The 27,385-nt window shown below is 43.3% G+C and overlaps 2 protein-coding genes across 10 annotated transcripts; both read right to left on the reverse strand.

The window, feature by feature from the left end:
* Positions 1-50: 50 nt before the first annotated feature.
* PER3 (period circadian regulator 3) lies at positions 51-21,214 on the reverse strand. 9 transcript variants are annotated; one of them, XM_048967718.1, is made up of 22 exons: positions 21,102-21,214; positions 20,241-20,392; positions 19,573-19,688; positions 18,511-18,712; positions 17,370-17,418; positions 15,836-15,978; positions 15,385-15,463; positions 14,557-14,663; positions 14,195-14,351; positions 13,173-13,278; positions 12,639-12,764; positions 11,751-11,877; positions 11,349-11,493; positions 10,748-10,872; positions 10,090-10,272; positions 9,308-9,559; positions 8,000-8,736; positions 6,768-6,948; positions 6,007-6,187; positions 5,291-5,441; positions 4,832-4,962; positions 51-4,695 (listed from the first exon to the last, which is right to left on the reverse strand). In XM_048967718.1, exons 1-21 carry the CDS (start codon positions 21,200-21,202, stop codon positions 4,861-4,863), a joined length of 3,522 nt encoding a protein of 1,173 aa, XP_048823675.1. In that variant the 5' UTR covers positions 21,203-21,214; the 3' UTR covers positions 51-4,695; positions 4,832-4,860. The 9 variants fall into 9 exon arrangements, 8 of the variants coding, with proteins under 8 accessions (XP_048823675.1, XP_048823677.1, XP_048823678.1 ...); XM_048967720.1 differs by having other exon boundaries at positions 51-4,962; positions 9,308-9,556; XM_048967721.1 differs by having other exon boundaries at positions 51-4,962; positions 6,007-6,124.
* A 214-nt stretch (positions 21,215-21,428) lies between these two features.
* Positions 21,429-25,250, reverse strand: VAMP3 (vesicle associated membrane protein 3). Its single transcript, XM_048967838.1, has 5 exons — positions 25,125-25,250; positions 23,702-23,783; positions 22,932-23,090; positions 22,228-22,279; positions 21,429-21,855 (listed from the first exon to the last, which is right to left on the reverse strand). Coding segments are annotated over exons 1-5 (315 nt in total). The 5' UTR covers positions 25,127-25,250; the 3' UTR covers positions 21,429-21,835.
* Positions 25,251-27,385: the final 2,135 nt, after the last annotated feature.

The raw sequence follows: 27,385 nt of genomic DNA on the forward strand, positions 1-27,385 counted from the left end.
CCATGAAACATCCCCCCCTTTTTTTTTTTTCTCTCAAAAGTGGCCTTAACTGCGTGTAAGAGGAGCTTCTCCTTCATTATTTGATCCCTTGATGCAATTGGAAATGCTGGGAAGGGCGGGCTCTGATAATGCTAGTGAAGGATGGCAGCACAGGTGGTACCCAGTCCCCTCCTGTCATTCCTGAGGCACCCTTACAAAATAAGCACATGTCAGGATCAAGCGTCTATTCCTACAGCCTCTGGAAATATCACTCACAAATACAGTTTGACCAAGTCTGTTTCTCTGCAGCACCTTGACCAGCCCCAGCTGCTTAAGACAACAGAATTGCCAGTGCATAACAAAAGCTTTGCTAATTGTAGCTGAAAATGATCAAATACAGCAGAATGTAAACAGTAATGCTGTCAATGACAGGACTTTGAACTCAGTGCAAACTGTCAGTGGAGAATGAGATGACTTGACAGCAGAATTCCAATACCCAAAGATAGTGAAGAAAAACTACTGAAAAGCTTAAACAAGCCCATTACAGACGTTCATAGAGAGAATGATAAACTAGGTCTCTTCTGATCAGAGCAGTGGGCACGAAAAGGGCTCCCCAGGGTAGGTGCCACAGCACCAAGACTCCTGGATTCAAGCATTACAGACAGTGCTCTCAGACACAGGGTATGAGTTCTGAGTGGCCCTGCGAGGAGCCAGAGGTTGTATCTGATCCCCGAGGGTCCCTTCCAACATGAGACATTCTAAGATTCCTTTGTTTCCTGAGCCCTAGCACACTTTATCTCAGTCCCAGGTACACCCTGATAGTGTCTGCAATGAATAAAGCTAGAGACTCAAGAACTGTCTCTAGGCAATATCAGTCTTCATGATACACACCAATAGTTTGAGCTGCAAAGTCCTACTTCGTTCACTTTGTACTTCGCATAAACCTCACACTAATCAAGGTTCAGAAAGCTTGAATTAAACTTTGCCTAAGATACATATAACTGAGATCAATGTAGCACATACCTCATAAATCTCCACCTGTTCTGCCTAGACAAGGCCTACAGGCTCGATATAACTCGTTCACATCAGATAAGTCATAAGATAGATGAAACCAGCTGTAACAAAGAAAAATGTCCTCACGAATGCAGAGTAGCTGGATGCACTGCATAGTACATAGGTACATCAAGCCTTCTGAACATTTGTCTTCCTCTTACACAGTGCAACAAGTCAGTGTCTGACTGGAAATTACTCCTTCCCTGCCACCTCATCAGTCAATAAAAACCTGTAGGAAAAGGCTTCAAATTTATCTAAATCTTCAATAGTTATTCATTTATCTCAGAGGCAGGAAAAGGTATCCAGCTTATGAAGACTTGAAGAACAACTGTTAAAGCCTCTTCCAAAATGGCAAACAAACTAAATAAAATAATGAAGAATAAGTGAAAAAACAAGCACTGCAAGTTATCTCCAGTGTCTGAGACCAGGGAGCCTGCCCAGCTCTTGACAGAGAAGCAGCAAACTCAGCTTCTCCCCAGTGCTGCTGTAACTACAGCTCTCGACAGCTTCCACCTCAGGCTTTCCTCCCAACAGGAGTGCAGGAAGAGCACTCAAGCCAAACTGATCACTTTTGATCAGCAAATTGTTTCTCTGCAATTAAGAGCTTTCTTGCTCGAGGAGACACATCTGTGATAACCCACGAATTGCTTCTGTTTTCTCTAGAAAACAATTTTTAGCATGGTGAGGCTCAAGTGCTCTCACAGTGTTTATTTACTCTTCTCTAACAAACTCAGGGAGAGACAGAAGCTTTCAACTGTGCACACCAAAGCTGAGCACTTCATACATCCAGCAATAATCCTTCACATTCAGTGTTTGTGCCCCTCTAGCTGGGACACGTACAGAAACAAAATAGCATATCCTGGAAAACAACGCACAAAAAGTACAACAAAAAACCAACAGCATAAATAGCAATGGGGATCATTTTCACTGCACCTACAAAATACTGAATGTTCCAGAAATTACCCAATAACAAAAGCAAACATGCTTCAAAAAGTTATTGGATGTTTTTTTGTTTTGTTTATAAAAACAGGTGTCCTTCCAGGTTGTACAGTGAAAAATCACAACTGCAAATTAAACCACAGCTGAATAATACTTCAGTGAAATATTCTTATCGACTAATGCAAGTATTCATTCAATTGTGATTTAAAATTGATTCAGCTGGAGGATAAACTCACCAACACATTCATCACACGCTGCAAAAAAACACTGGGGTCCCCCTTCTGTTCATACCAATGCCATGACGCATCTGCACAGCAATTAGCTTATTTTAAACATAAAACTAATTTTGAACAGGAAAAAAGCAGCCTGCTTAATCCAAACTGCTGAAACCCCCACAGGGGCCAGAACTGTGACATTGCTGTACTTGAGTTTATCCCCTTTGGTGACTAAAAACTAGAACTTTGAGAAGCTTTAAACTGTCTCTAGTATTTTAACTATATCAGCCAAAACAAAGTCACACAAAACAGTGCACATCTGGCTGCAGTATTTACTCCGTCGCTCTTCCAGATCACAACTGTTTCACTGTGACTACTTCAGCAGGCTACGAAGAGTGAAAAACTGACATCAGCTGAAGTAAAAACCATCCGTTCCTAAAAGCTTACAGAAACAAGGTCCTTCCCAAGAGGCCTGATAAGGCACTTTGTTGCTAGATGTTGCTGTTTCAATGGGGTAAAGAACAGTTTGGAAAACTGTTTTTTGTCTTAAATTCAGTTTTGCAGATAAGACTGTGATCCTGAGCAAACGATTCAGTGTCATTATCACACAAGGCACCCATTCACCACTTGGTTTCTCTTAAAGAATCTTGCACCTAAGCTTGAGCCAGGATTATGTGCTTCGTATTTAAACTCCAAGGCTCGTGCTCCTGCACTGCACGTGATGACAGTGGGCTACAGTGGTCACACCACTGTAAAAACTGTCCAGGATTTCAGCTTTCATATGGATCTACTGAGCACAGGTTCATGCAATAGTCAGCACAGGAAGGGTTAACATTCTCCAAGAAGAAACACTATAATAACAATTTGTGTGTCCAGGTGAGAATCTTGACCATTTACAGCAAAGACAGCACTGGACAGAGTGAACCAAGATCCCTGGCCACACTCCTGGGTTTGTATGAAGTGGGGCTGTGCACCTGTGCACGTCCTTCGTGCCTCTGCCTCTCCATACAAGAGGGATAAGGACACATCCCCAGACCTATGAATTAAAGGGATTATTCAAGTTATTAGGACTAAGTTATCATTATCCAAAACTAAGTCTTGTTCTTCCATAAAACAGATGTCTTAGCATTATAACTAATCTCACTTTTCTTCTGGCTTACACATTTAAACTCTCCTGAAGGACATAAATGGCCTTATTTGGAATATTCACTTCACTGTATGAAACAGATTATTTCACTAAGCCTCAAACCATATTAAAGCAGTGAATTTAAGTACAGCTAACCAGAACTGATTCAATTAAGTTAAATAAGTTAGTTAAGAACCTTCCCTGCTAGGGAAATAACCCATACAAAAAGCATCTTACTACAGGTTTTAGAGCACATGTTTCAGGCAGTGAGGTTATAAAACCCACATTCCATGTTTGGAAAGTGCTGGAAGTAAAAACATGGGTAAGGTACCACACTTACTGTGCAAGTTGGGGACTTTCCTACAAGTGTATAACTTTCTGTATGTGAGCATCTATTGAGGATTCTTATTTTAAAAAGCATTTAAACTTCAAGCACATGAGATACTGAGAATGCATGAATCTTTGCTGATTTACAACAGTTAAGAAAGAAAAGCTCAAGATGAAAACCAAAGAAGTGCAGCTTAAGAATAAAGAGAAAGCAGTATATATAAACAAAATGAGCAGAAATACTGTAAAAAACAACACTGCCCGAGTTGAAATAGTCTTGAACACTTAAAATACAATAAAAATAACATTCCATGAAATAAGCTTCAGTGACAAAGATTTCCACTGAATTGATTAGAAAAATAGGAAAAGCCTATAGATAAATTTATATTTCTTCCACTTATCTGAAGTCGAAGTATTATTTAACTTACTCAACAAGAAGCTCATTAGTAAATAAAACTGAAAACCTTTCATGTAACAGATGAGTTACATCACACAAAAAGCTGAAAAACAACATTCAAAAAATACTTGTGAGAAGCATAAGGAATAGCTTTGCTCTTTTTCACTTCAGTTTATTGGACTTCTTTGATGGTCACAAGCTGAAGAAAGGTATTTTGATGCCCAGTAACTTACCCAGTTTTCAGTCACTCATTAAAAGGCTATGGTATTCTGCAGAACTTAAAGCCTCAAAGCATCTTCTGAACCCCTAGTTTAGATCTTTGCAGACTGAATAAACAAAATTGAAGGATGTTCTGATGTAGCTCAGATTCACTGGTACAAATACATCTACCTCGATGGACAACAAACAGGGCTGTGCCAATGTAAGCTCATAACCACTGCATCTTTTCAAACTCTTACCCGTTCAGTTAAAAAAAAAAAAAAAAAAACAACAAAAAACAAACAGTACAGCACCACCACAACACAAAAAAAATCTTTATATTTTGCTCAGCACTGAGCAATCAGAAGTTAGAAACAATCCATCCACAATCATTCGTTCTTGTCAAGTTGTCCTTCCTGACATCACAAACAACCTCCCAGTGAAACATTGCCTTCAAAATCCTGCCAGGAGCAAAGGGAGTAATGGAGAAAGGTTTAGTTTTGTGTATGATTGCTCATGGTGGGAGAAGACAGCTGGAGAGATTTGCTGCTAGCATCTTGCAAAGCCAAAGGAAAAGGGAATGGGAATTATTCCAACCAGTTTTACTGTCACAGGCAGGGATGTCTTCAGTGTTCCAAGACTGGAAGCGATTTTCCCTTGTTTTCCATATTGTCATCAGCCATTGCAGCCTCACAAGTTGCTTCCCTGATGTCACACGTAACACATCCCTTTAGAAAGGAACAAGGACATATCATTTAAATTCCCTGGATATTGCAAAGAATCCATCCTGGTAGCACGATATGCTGCAATCTCTTGAAATTTCTCGTGAATTGAATGAAATCTCTTTAAAAAAGCAGAGACCATACAGAGAACTTTAATTTTCAGAGGCATGTACTTGCACTTCCAACACTTAGCTAGTATTCTCAAGCCTTCCAGCATTCACAAGTAACAGCTATCAGTGACCCTCATGCTGTAAAAATCACATTAGCTGGAAGCAGCACTACCTCTAGCTAGCCAAGACGTGAATAAGCAGCTGATTCCTTCCACAATCCTTACTTGAGTGTTGATTTGTAGTGGGACAGTCTGTGTCCGGAGCCACGTATGCACTTCTGCAAGCTCCCTCTTTTGCCTATCTGAAAACCAAGGCTGTTGCTGTCGCATGACTACCAGCTTCTCCATATCCTCTTTTAAAACTTCCTCTTTAATTCTGTAAAACAAAACGAACCACAGACACCTGTTAATGCAGCTGCACTGAATACAACGAGGCAAGCATTGCTGATATTGACTGTGGGATACAGCTGTGTGTAAGGCTGAAGTCAGCCAATGAGAAGTAACTGTTTTGTTATACCTTCTTTTAGTTGGGAAGCTTTTTCAACACCAATTTAACTTTCAGGTTGGCTTATTTAGTTTTTTAAAATGAGGAATCTCACCACAAATTACATAGAAGCATTCAAACACCACAAATATTCTTACCCTTCAATGCAAAGTGCAGAGCAAAATCCAATCTGCTTAGCACTTCAACAAAGAGGCTTCATGTTATCATATCTTAAGTGTTAAAGAAATACAGGCAAAAAGTAGATTAAAAGAAATGCCCAGAGCCTAAAACAGTAAATGAACACAACTCCTGAGTTTTATTGGTCCATACAGTATTTCCAGGGTCTTGTTTTTAACTTATTGGTCCATACAGTATTTCCAGGGTCTTGTCTTTAACTCTACATTTCTCCCTTGCACAATTCCAAACTATATGTCAGAAAACGTTGATGCTTTCTAACCTGTGAGGCATTTGGTACGTCATTAGAACTTGCTCAGGTGTGCGATCCATCGTCACCCAGGCTGACTCATGTTTAGATTTATGAGATGTCTGTTTTTCTTTTGCTTCTTGATTAGTCTCTGTTTTGGAAGTTTCAGAAGAATCGTTACTGGCAAAATACTTGCTGCTTTTCCTACTGCCTGCTGAGAATCACCATGAAAAAAAAATCAACTCTGACAAGGCCTTCATGATCCAGCACAAATAGTAAAATTCACCAGAGTGTTTGTGCAAGCTATTTCCAATAGGGTGAACACAGGCCCTCTCAGATGACTCCTCTGGTAAGAGATTACCACTTACTGAAAATTCAAAGATAAAATCCATTCTATTAAACTGCTTGAGACCTCCAAAGTTTTACTTACTCTTCTCAAGATTTGTCTCAACTTCCCTGCTTTTGTTCCAAGAAGCCCTGTTCTATGCAGACTTATCCTTACTCAAGTAAGATGCAAACCACCCTCTAATACAAAGAAAAATAACTTGATGAGCATAAGTTAGAAGCCTAACTTACAGTTTTAAGGAACAACTTCTGGACTCTCATTTCTGACTGTTGTGACTGAACAAAATTTGGCCTCAAACACTGAAAGCTGGTGAAAAATAATGACAACACAGCCTCTTATTGGGACTTCCCACTCCCATCACAGTAATTTTTTTTTTAAATGACTTACCAACACGTTAGCAACCCACCTAACACTGGAGTAGCAAATGTCCAGATCTTAACTTCCTTACCTGTGCCACCACCAGAAGTTTCACAGGAGCGAGAGCCTAAAGAACTAGATAAAGCCAATCCACTGCCTGATGCTGCTGAACCCGCGCCTGACTGGGCGTCCTCACGCAGCAAGCGGTCAGTAAATTCACATGAAGCACAATGGCTACTAGCACTGTTACCACTATCTTCCCGACTATCGTCCTGGAAACAAAAATCAAAACAAACATCCATGGAAGTCACCCTCGAGCTTGAAAAAGGAAGTTCATGCATTTACTGAATTTGTGACATGTTGACAAATTCTTGCATCAGTTCAATAGCTTTGGAATTTCTAGCTCTGAAAATGAATGGCTAGCTAGAACTCATGATAAAACTCTTCACACGTGAAACCAACAAGCGTCCAAGACTTTCTGATTCATGCTGCAGATCTTTCCCCACAGGGTTTCCTTCAAGATATTGTACTTTTACATTAAGTCGAGTTTTTTGCGGACAAGAGTCAGTTTTCTCCATGCTCTGTTAGGTGGAACAGAGCAGCCACATACATTAAGCGATGTTGCCCTACAGGGAAAATGAAAGCATTCCCCTGAATCACTGCATTAAGCTCATAGCTTCAGCAACTACAGATACATCAACTTCCCCTCAGGACCCTACCCTGCAGTTTCAGCTGATCCAGCCTTTTCAGCACAAACTGGATTCCCGAGACTTTTTTTTTCCTTGCCTGCAGAGCTCAGATTCCTGCCTCTGAGTTTACCGCGGAAGCTGGAGAGGCCTTTTCTATGCCCATGTATGGAAACCGACCCACACGGATCCCTGTTCTTCGGTCATTAGCTGCATCCCTGGGAGACAGAGGGAGTAATTAGAAAAGTATCTTCCCTTTGTTTTAACTCTCCACAGAGACTGTGGGACTCAGTGAAAAAGATGAGAACCATGTAGTCCTAACCAAGTTCCACATGCATAAAAGCCCACCCAAAACTGCTGACAATTTAATGGGAAAAAAATAAAGTGCTGCCAAAACACTGAGCAAGAACAACTTGCAGCAGCCTAGACCAGATCTCACATCTGTGGCATTTACTGAGCACCAACTCCGCACTGCTACAAGTTCCCATGGGCTCAAGCGTAGTTTCTCTGCCTCCTTTGCTATTTGTGCCCTGCAGTCTACAGAGCATAGATATCGGTAAGAGAAGCTAACAGAATCTGGTGACTGAACATTGTGGAAGTCAGTTTCTCCTTGACACTAAAGATCTTTGTTACTTACACATTTAGCTTCTGTACTTGCTTTAAAATCAGTGTTAACTGAAGGCTCCACAGATTCTGGCAGCTCTTCTTGAAGCAAATTCAGCTGAAGCGGGGAGCTGCTCCGTGAACTACTCAGCTGTAAGGCCCAGCCATGTTGGCCCTCCGGCTGCTCCTCAGTGGATGTGGCAGAAGAGGCCGGACAGGACTGATCCGCAGAGATTGGGGCTATTGGTGATGGAGCTGGAGGAGGAGGGGCAGGAGGTAGAGTAGAGCATGGATATGAAGAAGGGAGATAAACGTTCTGAGGGCTAGGAAGAAAGGCATACTGAGGCATCTGAGTATATACAGGGAAATTGTGAAAAAACACAGCCATAAACATCCCTATGTTTGGGGGAGAAAGTGCTGGAAATGATGGTGCTCCACAGCACAGCTGTGACAGTGACATGGGCTCAGGTTTTGTTGAGCAAATAGCAAGTTCCTCTCCTGTAGAAGAGGCCGGAAAACTAGACAGTGCATCTGAATAGACAGGAAATCCCACAGGAGGAAAGCAATTCGTACTGGAGGACCTTAAACAGGACATTTCTGAGGGAGAAAGTGACTGCTTCTGAATTCTTCTCTTCTCACATTGAAGACCGTTTCTGTTTTTACTACAAGATCGTCTATCTGAGGACTGTCTCTGAGGCTTCCGTTGTCTGAATTTTCCTTTTTTGCCATTTTTACAGGTAGTTGGAGTCATCTCCTTAGAAGGAGAATTTCCTGAGGAAAAAAAAAAAAAAAAAAGAGACGTTCATTGAAATGACAGACAGAAAAAAATATAAAATAAACAAAAAAAACAGGAGATAAAGAAGAAAAAAAAAATAAAAAGAAACATCCAGATCATTGAGTGTAGCTCATTCACAGAGCTGTCTTTGTTCTGGATAGTTCTGCATAATTCTTCCACACACTACAGTGATAGAGTTGCAGACATACCCACAATGTTTTCCCTTCCTACCATCAATTTTTTTTTTTTTTTTTTGGGGGGGGGGGGGGGGGAATTATCCCAGTCAGATCTTTCATATTCTTTCAAAAGGAGGCAATAAGCTATTTCAGACAGATCAGGTTTGCTGCAGTATTTGGGAGCTTTACAAGAAGTCTGAAACAGCAACAACCAAAATGCAGCAGATCTTCAGCACGGGCAATGACACTGTCAGGTCTTGACAATTCAGAACTACTCTGTTCTCAGCCACAGTAAGATTTTTCAACAAATCACACAAAGAAGAACAAGTTTTCATTGCTAAGCTTTTAAAATAAGCCCAGTAAATCTGTATTTCTCAAAAGCACTGCCTACCTTGGTCATAGGAATGCCCATTGTTACTTCTGCTATCCCACTGAAGGCAAGTCCTAAACGGAGAGAGCAAGATCCTCCTGCGGAACCTGTCCACGTAGTTTTGCTCTTCCTTTTGCGTGTGGACTGACAAAGCCTCTTTTGTTAACCCAACTGGCTTTAACTCCTCAGCCACTGTAACAGGATTCTGAGCATTCAGAGGAGGCAGCTCGACGTGTTCATTTCCAACATGAGTATTCTCCATTGTAGTCACTTCTTTGGAGAGGAAAGAAAATAAATCAGACTTTGATCTGGCCTTCTGGGGTCAACACCCACAGTATGCAGAGGGCTAGACAAAATAAACACCTGAGCTACTGAGCAGACAGACACTGCAGGGTACCACTTACACTCAATTACATTAACACAAATTCAGCAAATTAGTTCTTTCCTCATACCTCTTACGATTGCAGCAAAATACTCGTTTTTGTGTTTCTGCATTAAGTAATATCAGCCCACTAATCACGTTTATTTTCAACAGCTCACTGTTGCATTTGAGAAGTATGTAACGAAGTGACAGCACAAAGGAAAACAGGCACTCAAAGCTTCATAAAAACACTGTAAACATTTTCAGGCTCAAGTTTTCTTCACAGCATCTGCAGAAGTGCCTCAATTGTGTTCAATTGAGATACGTTCTGATGAATATGAGCTCTGAAATACAAGTTTCCTACTGCATATTTCAGTCAGAAAATATTGTTCAATCTAAAAATCAGTGAGTCTAGTCAATATTTTCCAAGAATGAATAGTACCTGATTCAGGGTGTGGGACGTGCACAATAGTGCTGCTGTAACTGCACTGGCTGGTGGCAGATACCACACTCAGAGACTTGTTGGACAGGCTCAGGCCTGGCAGAGGAGCTCCCACAATGCCTTCATTGGTCTGCTTCTTCACCATTTCTTCCTGATCAGCAAATACTGGAGTTTGGGAATTAACTGATAAAAGAACAGCAGTATCTATTGGTAAATTAAAAGATTTTTACTTTGAATTTCTTTCCAAGCATTTCAATTGCTCCTAAGCCATCAAATCTGATTGGTTCAGAAGCAACCACTCAACCATGCAAACTGTTAAATAAAATAGATATACACACAAATAAATGTAACATTCATATACCACTACAATGGCGAAGTACACTAAATGTGGCATAAAACCAGTGAGCTACAGAAGGCTTATTTAGCAACAGCAAGTACTTTCTGATGGATTCTAAATTCGAAGACTTACTACTGTAACTTCTGCTTAACTGCACGATCTGGGCAAGGGAAGTAGATATTTACTGTCTGTAACCAAAACATCTGCACTGTTTGTGTGGCAGTGATTTAAAAAAATGAAAAGAAACCTTGAAACATACAACAGTAGCATATCAGAAAAAAATACATCGGTGTTTCCATTACAATAAGCAGCATCCTTTACCTCCCAATGCCCTGACCTCCTGCAGTCTTTGCTGGTTTTTCTTGTCACCATCTGAAGATGATGATGTATTTGTAGAAGATTTAGATTTCCTTTTCAATACTGGAACACTGCAGCTCTCTAGATATCTGAAACATAAGCATATCACAGGAAGCTCTTCCCATTTAAAAAAAAAAAAAAAAAAAAAAGAGACCTTATCCACTAAAGTAGAAGCTTTTCAAGGTGTTACAGCCATTGATACAATACTCAAGAGCAAATTATAGCTTTGCTGTAGTGCCTTCCTACAAAAAGAAAGCACAAAACTGAGATATCATACAAATGTTCTAATTGTTGCTAATATAGTGGCATATTGGTTGGCAATACAGTTTGCGTATAAGTATATACAGGAGCTGAATAAGGAAAGAATTTTTAATTACCACAATAGTTTTTCATGTTCTGGCTTTCTTGAGAAACGAGATAAAGATATGATTCACATATTTAATGCAGATATTCCAAATCAGAATTTTATCCCAACCCAAAATCCAGCCAATGCAAATTGCATACATTACCTTACGCTAACTGGATCTTCAGTATTATTCACTGTAACTGCTTTGTTGTTTCCTACCTGATGATACTATCAACACAATTAATCTGCTGATAAGAAGGAACATGTGGAGTCTTCTTTGAATCATCATAAAGTGCATTGCCCAGTTCTTCTGTGCTATCACTTCTCAAGGTCGGGAGAAAACAGGAAGCGCTGTGCCTCTTCCCTAGAAAAGGAAAAATTCTCAAAGACAAGGAAGCAACCCCCACTGAGATACCTTCAGAGGAACATATGGCCTATCACAGCACAGCTCTCGTTACCAAGTTGTTCTGCATTTTCATCTCAAAAAAGCCCCACCAAAATACTTCCCACATTCAAGCCACGTTAACATGCCAACTTCAGTACTTCAGCAGTAAGCCAAGTTCACGGCTCCAGACCTACAAGAGTTTCCATCAACTTCAGGATCACAATTACATACATTACCTTCTAGCACTTCTGAACCCATAGGCTGTTCGTTTCCATCCTGTGGCTTGCTCCTTGATGCAATATACAGCTGCTGTCCCAGATTCTTTATCCGGTTGACATCTGCACACATCTGCTGCAAAGTCACCTTGAGATACATGAAAACGTGAGGTCAGATTAAAAGGAATAGAAGTGGACACAGGAGGCTATTGAGATGGGGTTGGGTTCTTGTATACTCCTAACTGAAAGACTGTCAGCCTAAGTCTAGCATCTACTGGCATATGTAAACATACTTATCATGGCGAATTTAACTGTGTGATAAAGCCCAAACAGCTTCATCATTTAAGTTTCATCATTTTTATATTGATGCAAATTCAGAGTATTTGCTGATTATTTACCCAGCAGTCTCAAAAAGAAATTAAGTAACAATGCTTCTCTTTTAGGACAGGATCGTCTCCACTCCTACAGAAGTTAATAACACCACTCTAATGTTCTCTTGAGGAAAAAAAAAATATGGGAAAATCGAAACCGAATAGAGCCCCCCACTTATCTTGTGCAGCAACACTCTCCCTAGTTGTGTGGCTTTCTCGCTTCTTCTTCCCCTTGAGTCCCCCAGTTCTTTGAGAAGGCTAAACTTTAAGCACGTCTTCAATTTCAGTCTTCAAGCAAGTCTTCAATCTCTACAACTTCAGTGTACTGCAGCTATCTGCTCTTTTCTGAGCAAAATTAAGATCTAACCCCAAAACCAGCATTCTATAATTGACCCGCTTAAGGATGCTTAGCTTGAACACAACCACATGCCTTTACACTGAAGTAAAATTCTTATGTATGTACATATACATCGTAACTCTTCATTTCTTAAAATGTGATTTTATTACTGCACAGGCATTGATACATCTAAAAACTCACTGGTTCTGGTGTTTCCTCTGCACAATTTCCATTGGAGTCGCTTGAAGATGCTACACTGATGTAGTGCTCATAAGAACCACTGCTACCAAGGCTACCGTAACCACTAGAAACGTTGCTATGAACTGGCTGTATTGGGGAAAGAGGTGGAAGGAAAAAAATAAGCAAAGAGAAAGGAAAAACAGTTTGCAACACAGAACTCCTAGTGAGCAACAACAACGAAAAAAATTAAATGAAGAGTCAGCACTGTTTTGAGTTCTACCATTTTCTTGTAGAAAAAAAGTTCTACCATCCTCACACTCGTCCCAGGATGAAGATCTACCTTTCAACACAAATATCTGCAGAACATGTCCAAACAGCTTTCTAATCAGATGGGCTACATAGAGCCTTAGTTTTAAAACTGGCACGCAAGCCTGTCTCGAATTAAAATGTTCTTCCAAAGGAGCGCAGGCAAAGAAGTTTGCTAAACAGACCCCAGTTCCTTCAGTCTCTCATTCAAAAGGCAAAATGGTGTTTTGAGATTTTAATCTTCCTTACCTGCAAAAGCAACTTGTAGATTTGGCCTTGCAATTCTTTTATCTCTTTCTCAACACTGCTAGTTTCTTGACTTCTTGTAGCAAAAACATCTTCATTCAGAGGGCTTCTAGAGAGTCAACAGAATTCCATAATTAATTCTAAACTGATAAAGAAAATATAACTGTAAGCAGAGTTAGGAGAGTTTACTATTATTAACCTGTATTTTATGTTGACTTTCCCTGAATCAACAGAAAGGGATATCATCTGTTCCACCATCAGCTAAAGCTAGAGTAGTGAGGCTGTGATAAGAAAGCAGTGCTTAATGCAAGGCTTCAGGATTTCAGAAAGCCAATACATCAGGCACAATGACACGAGCAAAGGCTGATGAGCACCCACCCTTTTGCCTCCTTCACACTCCAAAAAGTCTTAAAAAAAAAAAAAAAAGCACTAAATTTGAGAACTCAGAGGCCATTGCCAGAAAAGCCATCTCCTATGAAAGGAACCAGGTAAGAGGAAGCATCAGTCAGTCATATCTCCAAATACCTCAGAAATCAGGGGGAGGCATCTGAAAAACATTAACTGAAACATTCAATGCTAATTCAATTCTTACATGAAATCAATCAGGTGCAGAATCTAAAGATTTACCAAGCAAACAATTCCAAAGAAAAACAAGCCAGATTTTGGTCATACATCTATCAATTACAGAATTGTAGGAATCACAGAATTGTAGGGGTTGGAAGGAACCTCCAGAGATCATCGAGTCCAACCCCCATTTAATTAGCAATTTCTTTCTCTGTTAAGCAAATCAAAACCAAACATCAATTCCTTGCTAAAGTGGTCTACCTTTTAGATAAAAGTAAAAGCTAAAAAGGAACTTCAAATTGGTGTTCTGATTAAGGCATTCTCATTGTCACAATGTTTGGACATCCAGTACGTACACACGCGGCTTAGAAAAGTAGGTTTTTCCTTATATTTCAAAGTATTGAGAATGAAAAGAATTAAGAAAACCTAGCTTCAACAATTCACTTCTACAACTGACTTACGTTCGGACTTTGTGTCGGCCAATGATGAATGCTACTTTCCTGCTCCATGGATTCACAAAACTGGACCAGCTGGTATCCAGGATGACATAATCCCCATTTTGAGTGCAAAACCTAATGGGTAGGTATTCAAAAGGAGGCTGCCCAGCAAATTTCAGGACTGAACAAAAACAACCAAGAAACAAGGGTTAGTTTACCTTATGGCACAGCAGCAATAGCACAAACACAAGTGACCGGGGTACGGTCTTGACATCTAACTGCTCAGTGTATTTGTGTCCAGACTGGAAAACAGTCACATAGCAAGCAAGAGAGTAATGAACAATGTTAGGAGGAGTTTAAATTCTTTTTATGACCATCGTACTCACTTTTACGGTGAATAGTGATCATTAAAGGACGATCTTCTGGATGCAAATACATCAGTATGGACGTTCCAACCAAATCCTGAGGTAAGTAACCCAACAAAGGCACTGCTCTGAAACACAAACACACTATCATTGCATGTAATTCAGTCTTGACTATTTACATTCTTTAACCTTCGCTGGCCAGCAAAGTCCCCACAGATGATCTACAATGACCTGAAGTACAGCCACAGAACATTCTCCAACCCAGTTATTAATCCCCAAATATGACATAAATATGCAAATATTTATGTTCCCAGAGAGGTAAACTGGAAGTTCTGTTGTGCTTCCACACATGGTGGGGTCAAGGGGGAAAGAAAAACAGAAAACAAAAACCACAGAGGTTCCAGACAAAACTATCAGTAAGAAATCCAACAGAGATGCTGTGAAGTGTGTTGTAAAAACATCCCTGGGGCTCCGCAGGAGACAACTTCAGCCTGCTCAAGTTTATAATAGGCAGCTGATTAAAGCTTCAACCTGCACTGTGATTCCTCAAACACTGAAAAACCACACTGTACATCTGTATCACCAAAGGTCCCCACTGCCCCAAGGGCAACTGACTGCAGTTATGCTTAGTTTCACTTTTTTAGTCAAAGCTGATTACGTTCTTGAAAAACCTCTGGAACTTCAATGACTAACAGATAATTACTGAAAATTAACACAAAACAATTTTGCTTCATTAACTACTGCCAGCTGCACAGTTAAATAGTTTACTACTGTTTACAGCTGCATTACCAGTGGATTTTTTGCCACCTCTCCACACACACCTCACAATCCTTAAGATCCAAATCTCACCTGTCATCTATCTCAAGAAAAACACATCCCGGAGTGTGAGTAGTGGTGAAGATTCTTTTATCCATAGGAATTCGAGGAGCTAATTGAAAAAGAAGTATTTACTGAAACACAAAACATGCATTGAAACAGAAAATCTAACTTAGCTCTCCCACGTTTGTGTGTTACAGACTTCTGAACTTTTTAACCGTTCACTTACTTCTGATCAGTAACTCAAAGAGACATTACAAAATTACAGGTGATACAAATCTCTCCCAACTGTAAATGTAGTGAGGTCAAAGGTCTCAGGACCTAGCAAAGAAGAAATGTGCCTTCTGGATAGGCATGTGTGCACTCACACTCACTGGAAGTTACACCTGTGAGAGTTTCCAAGTGCAAACGCCAATCAAAGTAAGCTGACATTCATACATTGTTTCCCTATTGTCTTGTTTTTCACTGGATCATCCTGACTTGCCTTCATATCCAGAGTGAATTTTCTCAGCCAAAGCCAAGCAGCAGGCCTCTGCATCCACATGGACAGCGGTGCAGACATGGACCAAGTATGGGGTGATTCGGAATGGGTACCAGTGCATTTCTTGTTCTTGATCTTTACCACCTCTGAGGAAAAGTAAAAGGAATTAACGTGTCGGTGTCAAGACCCAAATACTTCACACCAGCACTGAGAGCCTTACACAAGTAAATCGTGCAGAGCACACAGAACCACGTGAGGGTGAATCCCTCAAGGCTCTATGCACAACGCCCTGCAGTCACAGGCCAACACGTTCAGCAATACTGATCTTGCTTCCCCTAAAACCCATACATACTTGGCCTCTAGCACATGCACTGAAAGGCAGTTCCCAAAAGCCCTTACTCTGATAGTTAGCAACCACCTTCTAATTCTCATCCAAACGTATTCATGAGAACCAACAACTTGTTCTTGTGCTAAGTTAAATACATGTATTTTTTCTTTTTTTGTTCTTTACTCTGTACTACTTTCAGGCAAAAACCTCTGTGTCTCAGACTTCATTCCATCAACCTAATTAAGCAGGGTTTCTCCAGTGTCAGCGAGAAATTGTTGCTCTCTGATTAAAGCAAACAGAATCTGGATATAACAAAAAGAGTTTAACTAACACAAATAATTTTCATATTTAGCCCTTGTGTATGCTAGTGAACAGATACTTTTACTTATGAAGCTCACAGAATTGAATGTTTGTGTTGAAGGACGGAAAGATGCACGAAAACATGAAAAAAAGAGTTAAGCATTTCACAGTATTTGTGTACCTCACATAATTCCCCAAATTGAAACTAAAATTTGCCCCGCTAAACTTATTCCAAGCGTTAAACTGAAGAGACTTGGAGGTTTATTTTAGACCCAAGTTTTTGAAAAGCGTGACTATGTTGGTGATCTGCTGACAGATGGAATAAGTATTTTATCTGCTCAGAAACTAACAGCTCTTAATTAAATCAAGAGACACCTCATTTTGGAGAAGAGCTGCATCAGATATTACAGGCCAGCCTCTGTTATATTTTGGTTCTTTCAGTACTAAGATTAGTCTGGCACAAAGCAACAGATCCCACCCCACAGTGACAGAAAGTAGCATCTCCTGACTCGCATTTCGTGTTGGAACTCAGATGACCGAGTTTCCATTACTACCTCTGTCACAAACTCCCAAGCAATCTTAAACAAAACATCCCGGCCTCCACTCTCAAACTGCAGAAGGGGGACTCTTTCCCACGAAATCATTCTTCGACTGCACAGCAGTAGAAAAGGAAGCTGTTAGGCCTAAAAGAAACATGCACGAGCAGTTTCTTCCTCTACCCCATGCAAGCTTAATGATCACTATGGAAAAGATACTCAAAACATCCTGCTGAATGCTGATATTGAACACAGTAAGCCATTCCCCTAACAGAGTTCACACTGGTCATTGTGACAACAAACCACCACCTGTGCCCCATAGCATTCCCTGTGCCCAGCCTTCATGAATACAGAACTATAATAATATACTTGCCTGATCCTGCAGAAAAAGGATTTCACCTGGGCATAGTCATACAGTGAGGCTAATAAGAAGAACACACATTGAAGGTATCAGTTTATATCCTAAAACAGGTCACACCTACAAGAACTTTCAAACTCTTTATTCCCCAGGCTTTCTGAGCAAGAGCAAACTCCCACAGCCTTCCTTATAACAGCTATTAATCAGTTGGCCAACAGTTTGCTCCTATCTCAAATATTTCTTCCACTGCCCAGTCTGAGGAATGGCTGACCTGGAGTTAAATTCAGAGAAAACTTCAGATTTCCAAGAACTGATGCCAGAACAGTTCACCAGCTAAGCAGACAAAAAACAGAGCCTTGGCTACTCAAATCACTCACTGCTAAAGTGAGGCTCAAAAACTATCATTCAGTCACGTTTAGTACCAAACAAATAAAACCCAGTACAACCTGGGTTCAATGAGCTACTCTTACAGCAGGTTGCAAGTGAATCTGTAACACTATAACATGATGGAAAATAAAGCAATAATAACAGAGTAGCAAAGTCTACGGCTGCAGCGAATGGGGACAAGCCCAAATGCAACAGCCATAGACACAGAAATGAAGGGAAAAAGCTACTTACCTTCGAAAAGCCTTGAGTACACAGAGATCTCTAGAGAGATCCCCTCACCTCCACAGCCAACCCTTACGTGAGGGCTGGGAAGGGGGGGGGAACCTGGCTCCAGCCCTTCCATCACTCAGAACATTGCATGCACCTGAGCTCTCCTGAGCTGGCCCTGCCTTCCCTCCAGGTGCTCTATCACTGCTTCAGGCTGTGACTTAGCATTTCTGCTACAGGACCATAATAACAGAGCACCTAATCAATTCTAAGCTGTAGATTAAGCCATTCTAAATGGACAATTAGACCTTCTGTTTCTTTTCTGGAAAGCATTTGGAAAGAGTAAAATAGCAACTGCCTTTTACTTGTAGGCCATTTATCTGTTTATGAGTAAAAGGCATCTGCATTTTACTTACTCCAGGTAGGCTAGGAGTAGCTGCAAAGCTACTCAGCTTTTCCAAGTGGAAGAAGGGTGGCCTGAGTATATTGCTAGTGTAAGTATTTAGAGCAAACAAGCATTCTATCCTCATTCTGTGAAGACAGAATCATTATTATGCCCTACCTGTTTGACTTTCCGTGCACCAAAGTGGCAAGTGAGACTGATCAGTGTGTGCATAGAACACACTTGCATCCTGAGGGGCAAGAAGCTCTACAAACCGGGAGGATTCCAAGACTTTCTTCTTATGGTTTAGAATGGATGCTGCCTGCTCAGAAATATGCAATATGCGCCCGGAGAGCAGGGAAAACACAGCCACAAAGGTGTCCTAGAAAACAAACCTTATTAAAAGCAGTTCTCCCTCAACACATGGTAGCAATATTGAATGGATGAAAAAAAAAAAAACAAAAAAAAACAAGTCAAACTTCGCCCCAATCTCCTCCCACAAGAACTACAGGACAAACAACCACACACCATAACGACAGAGGTACAGAAGAGGCTTCTAAAGCCAGCATCCAAACAAAATCGCATGTGAGCTACTACAGCCTGCCATAGCGTCACAGCTTACTCATTACTTACTCATGCTAATGAGGCTGCAATATCAATACTGAAACAGATTCCACAGATGCTTGCCATTTTCCAGAACAACTGCTTATCTGGCCACAGATTTCCCCCTAGATTTCACAGGTCATGGTTCCATGTACAGAAATCTGAGAACTTTCTGATAGAGTATGTGATAGTACTGAAACTCAGCACTCTTTGCAATAGAGCCAGAAACCACAGCATGTACTGCAAATTGATTAATCAATCGAGAAATAATCCAAGAACACAAACAGAAACCAGAGACCTTCACAACTACGGATTTGATCAGGTATGAAAACATTCTGCTATGCCATCCGAGGAGATTATTATGCTGCAAGTGAATTCAAAAATTCTCACAGATCATGGTTGTGTCTGGGAAAAAAACGAAAACAGGAAACAGAAGTATTTCTTCACTTACAGCTGTTGGGTCTGCCAATTCAGCACAGATAAGCAGTAACACTGATCTACCATTACTAACAAAAACCTGTTTGCCTTTTAAAGGCTTTTTGATTTTACACTTCTGTTTCCCTAAAAGATATCAAGGTGATAGAATAGAGACTGAAACAGAAAGTGATGAACTCCTCTCAGCGTGTCTGAATTCCTTACACTGTTTTTTGGAGTGTGTTCTGATGCAACTGTCACCAACTCTCCTATGCTGTATGTCATCACACCCGTCTGGAACACTCTTCGATCACCAAGAGCCTGGAAAAACTCATTGTTTGCTAATTGAAGAAACAAGAAATGCAAAACAAACAGAAGGAAGTCAGTAAGAAGACAATTTTAAAAGTATTTCTTACAGCCCTCCTAACTGTCATTGTTTTGATGAAGCCCAAGTTGAGATGAAGAATGTTTATGGAGTAACAAAGAAAAAAAAAAAAGAGTACTGATTATACCACTGGAGTGACCTATGCTGCAGAAGAGAAGCACAAGGAAGTAGAGAGGACAGCAAGTGACAGCAAAAGAGTGATGAGCTACTTAGCTCTGCTGCAGAACACAGGAGAACTATCCAGTACATTTTCCAAGCTACAGAAATGCTGTTTTCTCAACATGCATGACAAGTTATTAGCAGTCACCTATCTGTGCCTGGATGCGGAATGGGATCGAAGCAGTAAGCGGGCATTCTGACTTTGAAGCTAAAAAAACTAGAGCAGCTCAATTGTTGACAGGATAGATGAAGTGTTTTCATTTGTTTGAATGCTATCTGTTGTCAGACGCGTCCATTGAAATCAAGCTGCTGCACAGCTCATGTGCTTCCAGGCGTTTTCCATGCTTACCTCGGACCTGCTGTACACACCGTAAAGCGTAATTGAGAGCACTAACAGTGCTGGGCTTGCTGGAACTCCTTTTCTCTTCAGGCAAACAGTTTTTGATTTCTTGGATCATCACCATCAGATCTTTGTGAGACTGACACCAATCCAGCTGATCACTGATCAAAACAGAGGTTGAACTCCGATGGGGACTTCTGCTATAGGAGATTCCACCCCCAAAAAACTATTTCCACCGTACGGCTCGACCCACAGGACTGGAGGAAAAGCCCTAAAGCTCATCTGCTCTATTTCATGCCACACCTTTTGATTTCTCTGCATTTTAACCTTTCTGTCCCCTCCTTCCGTGCTGAACCCAGCTCGTTTTGGCTGGCAGAGGCACCGTAATCCAGCCGAGAGCAGATCCTAACCAACGAAAAGCTCCAGATGTACTAAATATCGCCGGCATCGATACCAGCAATGGACGCTCGCTCCCCCACGTGCTCAGAGCCCAGCAGCTCCCCGGATCCCGGCACACCCAACGCCCGCACAACTCGGCGCTCAGCGCCTCACCCTCGGCTGCCCGGGACGGGGCCGCACCGCAGCCGGCGCGAAACCGACGCCGCCGCTCACAGCCGCCGCTCGTTTCCCCGCTCGCTGCTCATCGCGGCACGCCGCAGCCCCGTCGACTCACCCGAGGCGTCACGGCTGCGCGTTGCACCGCACCGCAAACACAGCGCCGCGTGAACTCAGCCCGGAACGGCCGACCGCTGCGGGTCCCCGCGTCTAACCCTGTTCCACGCACCGCCGCCCCGCCCGGCCGCCCCCGCCGACCGCGATTCGGGCGATACCCCTTGAGCCCCGCGCGCCCTCCGCATCAGCGCGCGTTACCCGAAGCCTCCGCCCGGCGCGCGGCCGCCGCACTCCGTCCCGCCGCGCCGATCCCCGCCGGCGCCGCTTCCCGCGCTCAGCCCCGCGCCGCAGCCGTCCATCTCGGCTCGGGGACGCGGACGGCGCCCCCCACTCGTTACGTAACGGCCCTGCACGCGGCTGTGCCGCTCCCACACACGGCGGCAACGTGCGGCACCGCCCCCCCCGCCCCGCCTCCCCACACACAGCCGAGAGGCGGGAACGGGTGCGGAGCCACTTTATTGGAGAGCGCGCGCGCAGCGGAGGCGGCGCCCCGCCCCTCACGCGCCGCCGCACGCGGCCCCCGTGCGCGCGCCAAACACAGCGCCACGTGCAGCGCCGCGCGGCCCGCCCCGAGACGGGCGGAGCCGGGAACGGCCGCTGAGGGCGGCGAGGGCCGGGGCGGCTCGGCTGAGGCACTTCAACGGGGCGGGGGTGCGGCCGACCCCCGCGATGGCACCGCGGCGCGGCGCGGCGGGCGGGTGAGGAGGACTGAGGACGAACGCGGCGCCCAGGATCCGATCCTCCTCACCGAGGCGCCGTAGGGCGGCTGTTAGTAACTGACAGGAGTGTCTTAAGGCAACCAGGTAAAGTTAACGTTTCAATCATCAGAAGAGTTTCGCTTTAAACAGCAGTAGGTGGGCTGAGAGTACAGCGGGCTTGGAGCGGGAAGGCTGAGGAAAGGCACCTTCGGTGTGAGGGTTTCCTCCCGTAACTCATTTGGGCACACTCAGGACTACAAAAAAAAAAACAAAAAACAACAGTCTCAGTCCTTTCCTTTCAGCCCTCTGCCGTAACAACCCCCCACCTTATGGGTTCTGAATGCTGCAGTTGCTCTGTGCTCTCTCAGAGTGCACAGCTGTATGAGAAACGCAGTCTGCAGCCCAGTGTGCTCACCTTCACAGCTGATTGAGACCCAGTTAATCAGCTTTGCAGCGGGGGTTTATCACTCACTGCAGTCAACAGCAGTGAAAGCAGACACTACTGCCTGAACGCAGTGTTGTCTGTAACTCCTATAGAGTGTCCCAGCTGCCTCTGAACTTCACCGGCTGGTGAATTCACCACATCTACTCTAACTCTTAGCAATCCCCATCCTGCTGAAACTTACCAATAATGATGATGATGATAATGACAACAACAGCTATCAATATTGCCCACATCTGTGAAGAAAAAGCCACTTGTCACTTGATATAAACTGCACAGGAGTACAGGACAGCAGCCCTTGCAAAGCACTTTCACTTGGTGTGGCAGACCTACCATGGCAATTAAAACCTTTTCCGTATGCAGTCTTGTCTCACTATTGCACCTAGAGATGGTAGGCTTTGTAACACAGCAACTCAGAGTAGACCAAGTTCTTTTCTACAGTGACTCCATGCAGGCAACCACACAGCAGGAATAAAGAACTTAAAGATTACACCTCCTCTTACTCTACACCACATTTTCTGTTGTCTCTGTTGCTCACCAATGAGGATTCCAACCTCCGCCAACAGCTACAACTATAAGGAGACTGTGAGCTAATTCTGCTTGCTTGCACATTAGTATGCATTTTTGGCCTTTTCCTCCTGTATCCCAAAGCCTCAGATTATTGCAGCATTTCGCTGGTCATTACCCACTCACACAAGGCCTTGTATCAAGCAGCATGGCTGGTATCCCACCTTTCAGTTACTTCACCTGACCACTGCCGTGCTTTAAAACTAGATGCTATAAAAGCGAACGCTGCCTGAAGTCCCTTTTACCTGTGCCTTTTGAGATGCTGACTGTAATACTGTTAGTTGTGATACTGAATACTGTAAGTGTACATGCCATGATTACCTTACAGTTCTTCCACCAATACTTTCTTTTCAGCTTGGCTGCACTGGTCTCAAACTGGGAAGCTCCCGCTTGCAGCGCATCAGCACGGTCATCCAACTCTGACAGCTTCTGATCTCTTTCCAGCACCTTGTCCACATTCACTCTCATGATGTCAACAACCTATATCAGTAAGTTATCAGTTTTATTAATCATTACAAAATTCATTTGCAGGGAACAGATGTTCTCATCTAAGAAATAAGGAACTCGCCTTTTAGGGTATCTAAACATAAGCCTGAAATTTGCCTGCAGCTGGAATCCCTACTTCTCAGTGTCAGTATTGCCAGTTGTGATGATATTCCCTCTAACCTGGGATGTAAATCCTGACTAGCACCAGAATGACTTGAGGCATTCAAGCACAATAGTCAACCGTATGTCACAAAACATTAGCAGCCAGACTGGCTCTTGGCCTCCCCAGGAATCAGGACTTGTTGTATTTAGAGGTAAACCTTCTTTGCTAATGAAGAGAAGCAAGCTTTTTATCTGTAAATCAAAGCTTGTTGTGTTCCCAGCTAGCATTTGGGCACTAGAAGCTTTTCTCCATTTAGTGCAGCTGGAATGGATTATTATTTTTCCAAACCTTTCCAAGACTTAAGGTGACATACAACAAAGAAAGATGAATTATAAAAGGTTTCACCTTCATATCACAGAATACCTACTTTGGCCTGTATATCTATTCAACATACCAGATTTTATTAAGGAAAAGGATTACACTTATCTAGCTAGATTTTTACCTCATCTACTTGATGCTGAGTTTGCTGAAGTCGACGGTTACTGCCAGCAGGCACATTTGTGTTTCCAGGGACACTGGCTGACCTGCAGTAAAGAAAGCCATTGATATTCTGCTTAGTTGCTCTTAGAGATTTTGTTTCATGTTGACATGCTTACAACGCATAAGTGATCTGACCTTCCTGAAAGCAGGAAACTTTGATTCCTGAAATAATCTTAGAGAAGTTTCATTTCCTTTTGGAAAAGTGATGTTTTAGCAGCTGTCTATAGGTCTAAGTCAAAGTGCATCCTAAATCTTTTGCCAATGGATTGACTGATGTACTAAAAGAGAGTAGTGATTAGCTAACACAACAGCCTATATTAAAGCATATGGCAACTCCTGTAGTGCTCAGAAGGGGCTCAGGTTCTCAAGCACAGGCTCAGCAGCATTCAGTTTTTCAGTAACAAACTATAAGCTTTAAAACCAGTTACCAAAGTACAGGAACTTCCACGGTTGTTCTGTGTTCTTGCACAGAGCGGTCATCTGTCTATTCTTTTGAAACAGTCGATATTGAGCAAGAGAAAGCACAAGGAAAAGGCACTTGGCATACAGAACAGTTAACCTCTACACAGCCACATTCTTGTTACCCAGTACAACACTGTGATGGATGCAGGAGTTCCTGTATGCATTTCCCAAACCCTGTTCACAGCTTTAATGACTTTCTGTTGTGTAGCTCCGAAAGTCCATTTGCTTTTCTGTGTTTTTCTCTGTCTCTGCATCAAAAGCATGTATTGTTCAGTGCAAACTGATATCCAGAGAGTCGAACCTGAGTATTGTTTATTTTTACATCTTTGGGCACTAAATTCAAATCTACATTTAAAGGAAGTGGACACACACAGGGACCCACGCCCAAGTACCCTACAATAACAGCACAAGGCTCAAGAGCAGTCCACGTTTGACGTAGTTGCCACTCCGGTGTTTTGATGCTCAGGTCACGCTTCCGTGCTGTTTCACTGCTATAAAGATTTAGAGGCTGCTTTCTGAGGCTCCAAACGGAACAAACACAAGAAAAAGCTGCCTCTCATTGCTCTGCCTACATCGGCAGCGCCTTCAGGAAAGGATCCGTAAGTTGGCAAGGCCGCCTGCATTGTCACGGTAAGCCGGACGTGCCGGGATGCCCCCCGCCTCCAGCAGCCAAAGGCTCTGGTAGCCGGCGGCTCGAGGCGCGCAGCTCCAGCGGAGGCCGCGCTCGGCCTCTCACGTCTCGGAGCGCAGCCGCCCCGGGGAGCCTCCACCCACGGGCGGCGCCCGGCCGTCATCAGCAGCTCGAGCCGGGCCGAGACGCCCGCCGTTCCTGCTTCACCCGCCCGGCTGCGGCCGGTCTCCCCGCCGCCCCTCCGGGCCGTTCCCCACCCGCCGGGGCTCCTGAGGCGCAGCTCCGTACTCACATCCTGCCGCGGGAACGGAGCCGCTGCGCACCCAAAGCGTTCGGAAGGGACCCGACAGGAAGTGCGAGCTGCCCCGGATGTGACGTCAGAGGGCGGGCCCGGGTGAGCCACGCCCACAGGGGCGGGGCGGGGCGGGAGGATTGGCTGCGCTGCCACGGAGCAGCGGATCGTTTATTGCTGCTTTACGCGCCCGGAGAGCCTCGCGGTCGCGTACCGCGGTTGCATTACTGAAGATCGGTTCGTGCAACTTACGTATCTGCCCAGTGCAATAAGTAGCCATTAATGCTCAGTTACTAAAATTATTGTGATACTAAATCCTGCTAGTTTTCTGCATTAGCAAACCTCGAAGTTCACCAGGATTTGCCCCCATTCTCTGTGCGGTGCTGGAGGCAGCGCCCTGCTGCCAGCTGTGCCAACTCCAGCACTGCGTCCCAAAAAGGGGATCGTTCTGCTCTGTAGGAACGAAACCGACGCAGAAGAGCTCCTCACCCCGCTCAGTGCTCACCTGTTGGGCAGCACTGCTTTAAGCTGTGACAGAAGACCTAAGCAGAACTACTGCCAAGGGCTGGTCAGGTATTTACAGACATGCAGTGTCATCACCCGATGGAACCTTCAGAGTATTTTACAACTTAAAAAAAAACACTGCATGTCACCTTGGCTTGGAAATTAATTTCCACTGAGCAAAGCTGCAGCTAGGCTGAACCTGTGTTTTTGGGGACTACTGGGTTTTTAACACTTCTGTGTTGTCATTTTGGCAAAACCTGCACTGGAAGCTTTGAGAGGATTGTTACCCAGCACCAGAGATCGAAAACAGTTCTTTTTTTGATGTAAGAGCAGCCAACACACAACAACAAAAGCTTCTGTTGGTGGTGAGGCCGCAGGGCAGCAGGGCAGCTGGCATCACACGCTTTCTCTTCAGCTGCAGGTGTTGAATGGGGCTGCTGCAGCACAGAGCTGTGCAGAGCTGGAGGAGCTGCTCCTTGCTGTGTGTTCTGTGCCCAGGCTGAAGGCTGCACACCAGAATGCAGGAGCAGAAGGGGCCGAAGATCCGGAGGCTGCGTTGCTGCCTGCAGTGAATCCCAAAGGCCGCAGACCCAGAGGCAGGCAGACTTTGGACCGTTTCAGTTAGAAGCAGGAAGAGACTAGGTGGTGTTAACAACCAGCTTCTGTAGCAGAACACATTATTTTGTGGTTTCATATGGCCACTAAAGGGAAATGTCACCTTTTTAAACTAGAACAGATCGTTTAAAAAAAGGCAGACACTTTGTATGGGGAAATTTTCTTTGTTTTTAATTTACAGCAGAAAGAATATAAAGCATTCAGAAAACATTTTCCATATTTTAAGGGCAATTCAAAACATTTTGCATGGTTCCAGCAGCTGAGTTCTTCAACAGATCCATTGATTCAGTGATGCTTTACATGCACGGTTACAAAAATAAAACTTACAAAAGAGAAGACATCTATACTAGTTTTACATGCAAGTCTTGGGGACCCCCCATTGGGCACCAGCTATTGTGTGGAACTGCCATAAGCGTGCAACCAGAGAGGGGGTTCATGTTATATTTTGTATTTCTTTCACACAGTATTACTGCTGTCAAATGCGTTTCACAAAGGAGCAATTCCATGATCAGAAGACAGAAGGTTTGGCTCCTGGCACTTGGGAATCTGAACTTTCCCGGGAAGCTGCACTGAGTTTATCTTCTGTGAAAACAGGAGTTCCACAATGGAGAGAAGGGTGAGCGAATCACTTCACTTCAGTGGGAGTCTCTGCAACTCCCATGCGATGCACTGAAGGGTTATGACCCACACAACAAAGCACTTAGAAGCTGTACTTGGCTTCAAGCAGGCAAGTATTTCTGCTGACCCTACGGAACTTCTTGCATGTTTAACACCAAGTACACGCTTAAACGTTTTGCTGAAGCAGGATCTAGGTTAGTAGATACACCACCAGGCCCATGGATCTGGAAGAGTAATTTGAAATAGCTCTGTATATTACTGAATCATTTTTCTAAATACAGGGAATTAAAATATTTCCACTGAGGTCACTACTCTTGTTAGGAAAAGATCAATTCGCATCGTCACGCACTGGTGAATGTGTGGAGCAACGTTTCAATTTCAGAATGTCAGAGTTCCTCCAGTATTAATACAGAGCATTTCCTATTCATTCCAAGGGTGATTCTTCTGCATTTCTATTTTTGTGTGTAGGGAAAATTTAACACATAAAGTCCCGATTCCATAACAATAAATTGAGGCTATGAGCT

The sequence above is a fragment of the Lagopus muta genome, chromosome 21 (genome assembly GCF_023343835.1).
Source record: "Lagopus muta isolate bLagMut1 chromosome 21, bLagMut1 primary, whole genome shotgun sequence".
NCBI lineage: Eukaryota > Metazoa > Chordata > Aves > Galliformes > Phasianidae > Lagopus > Lagopus muta.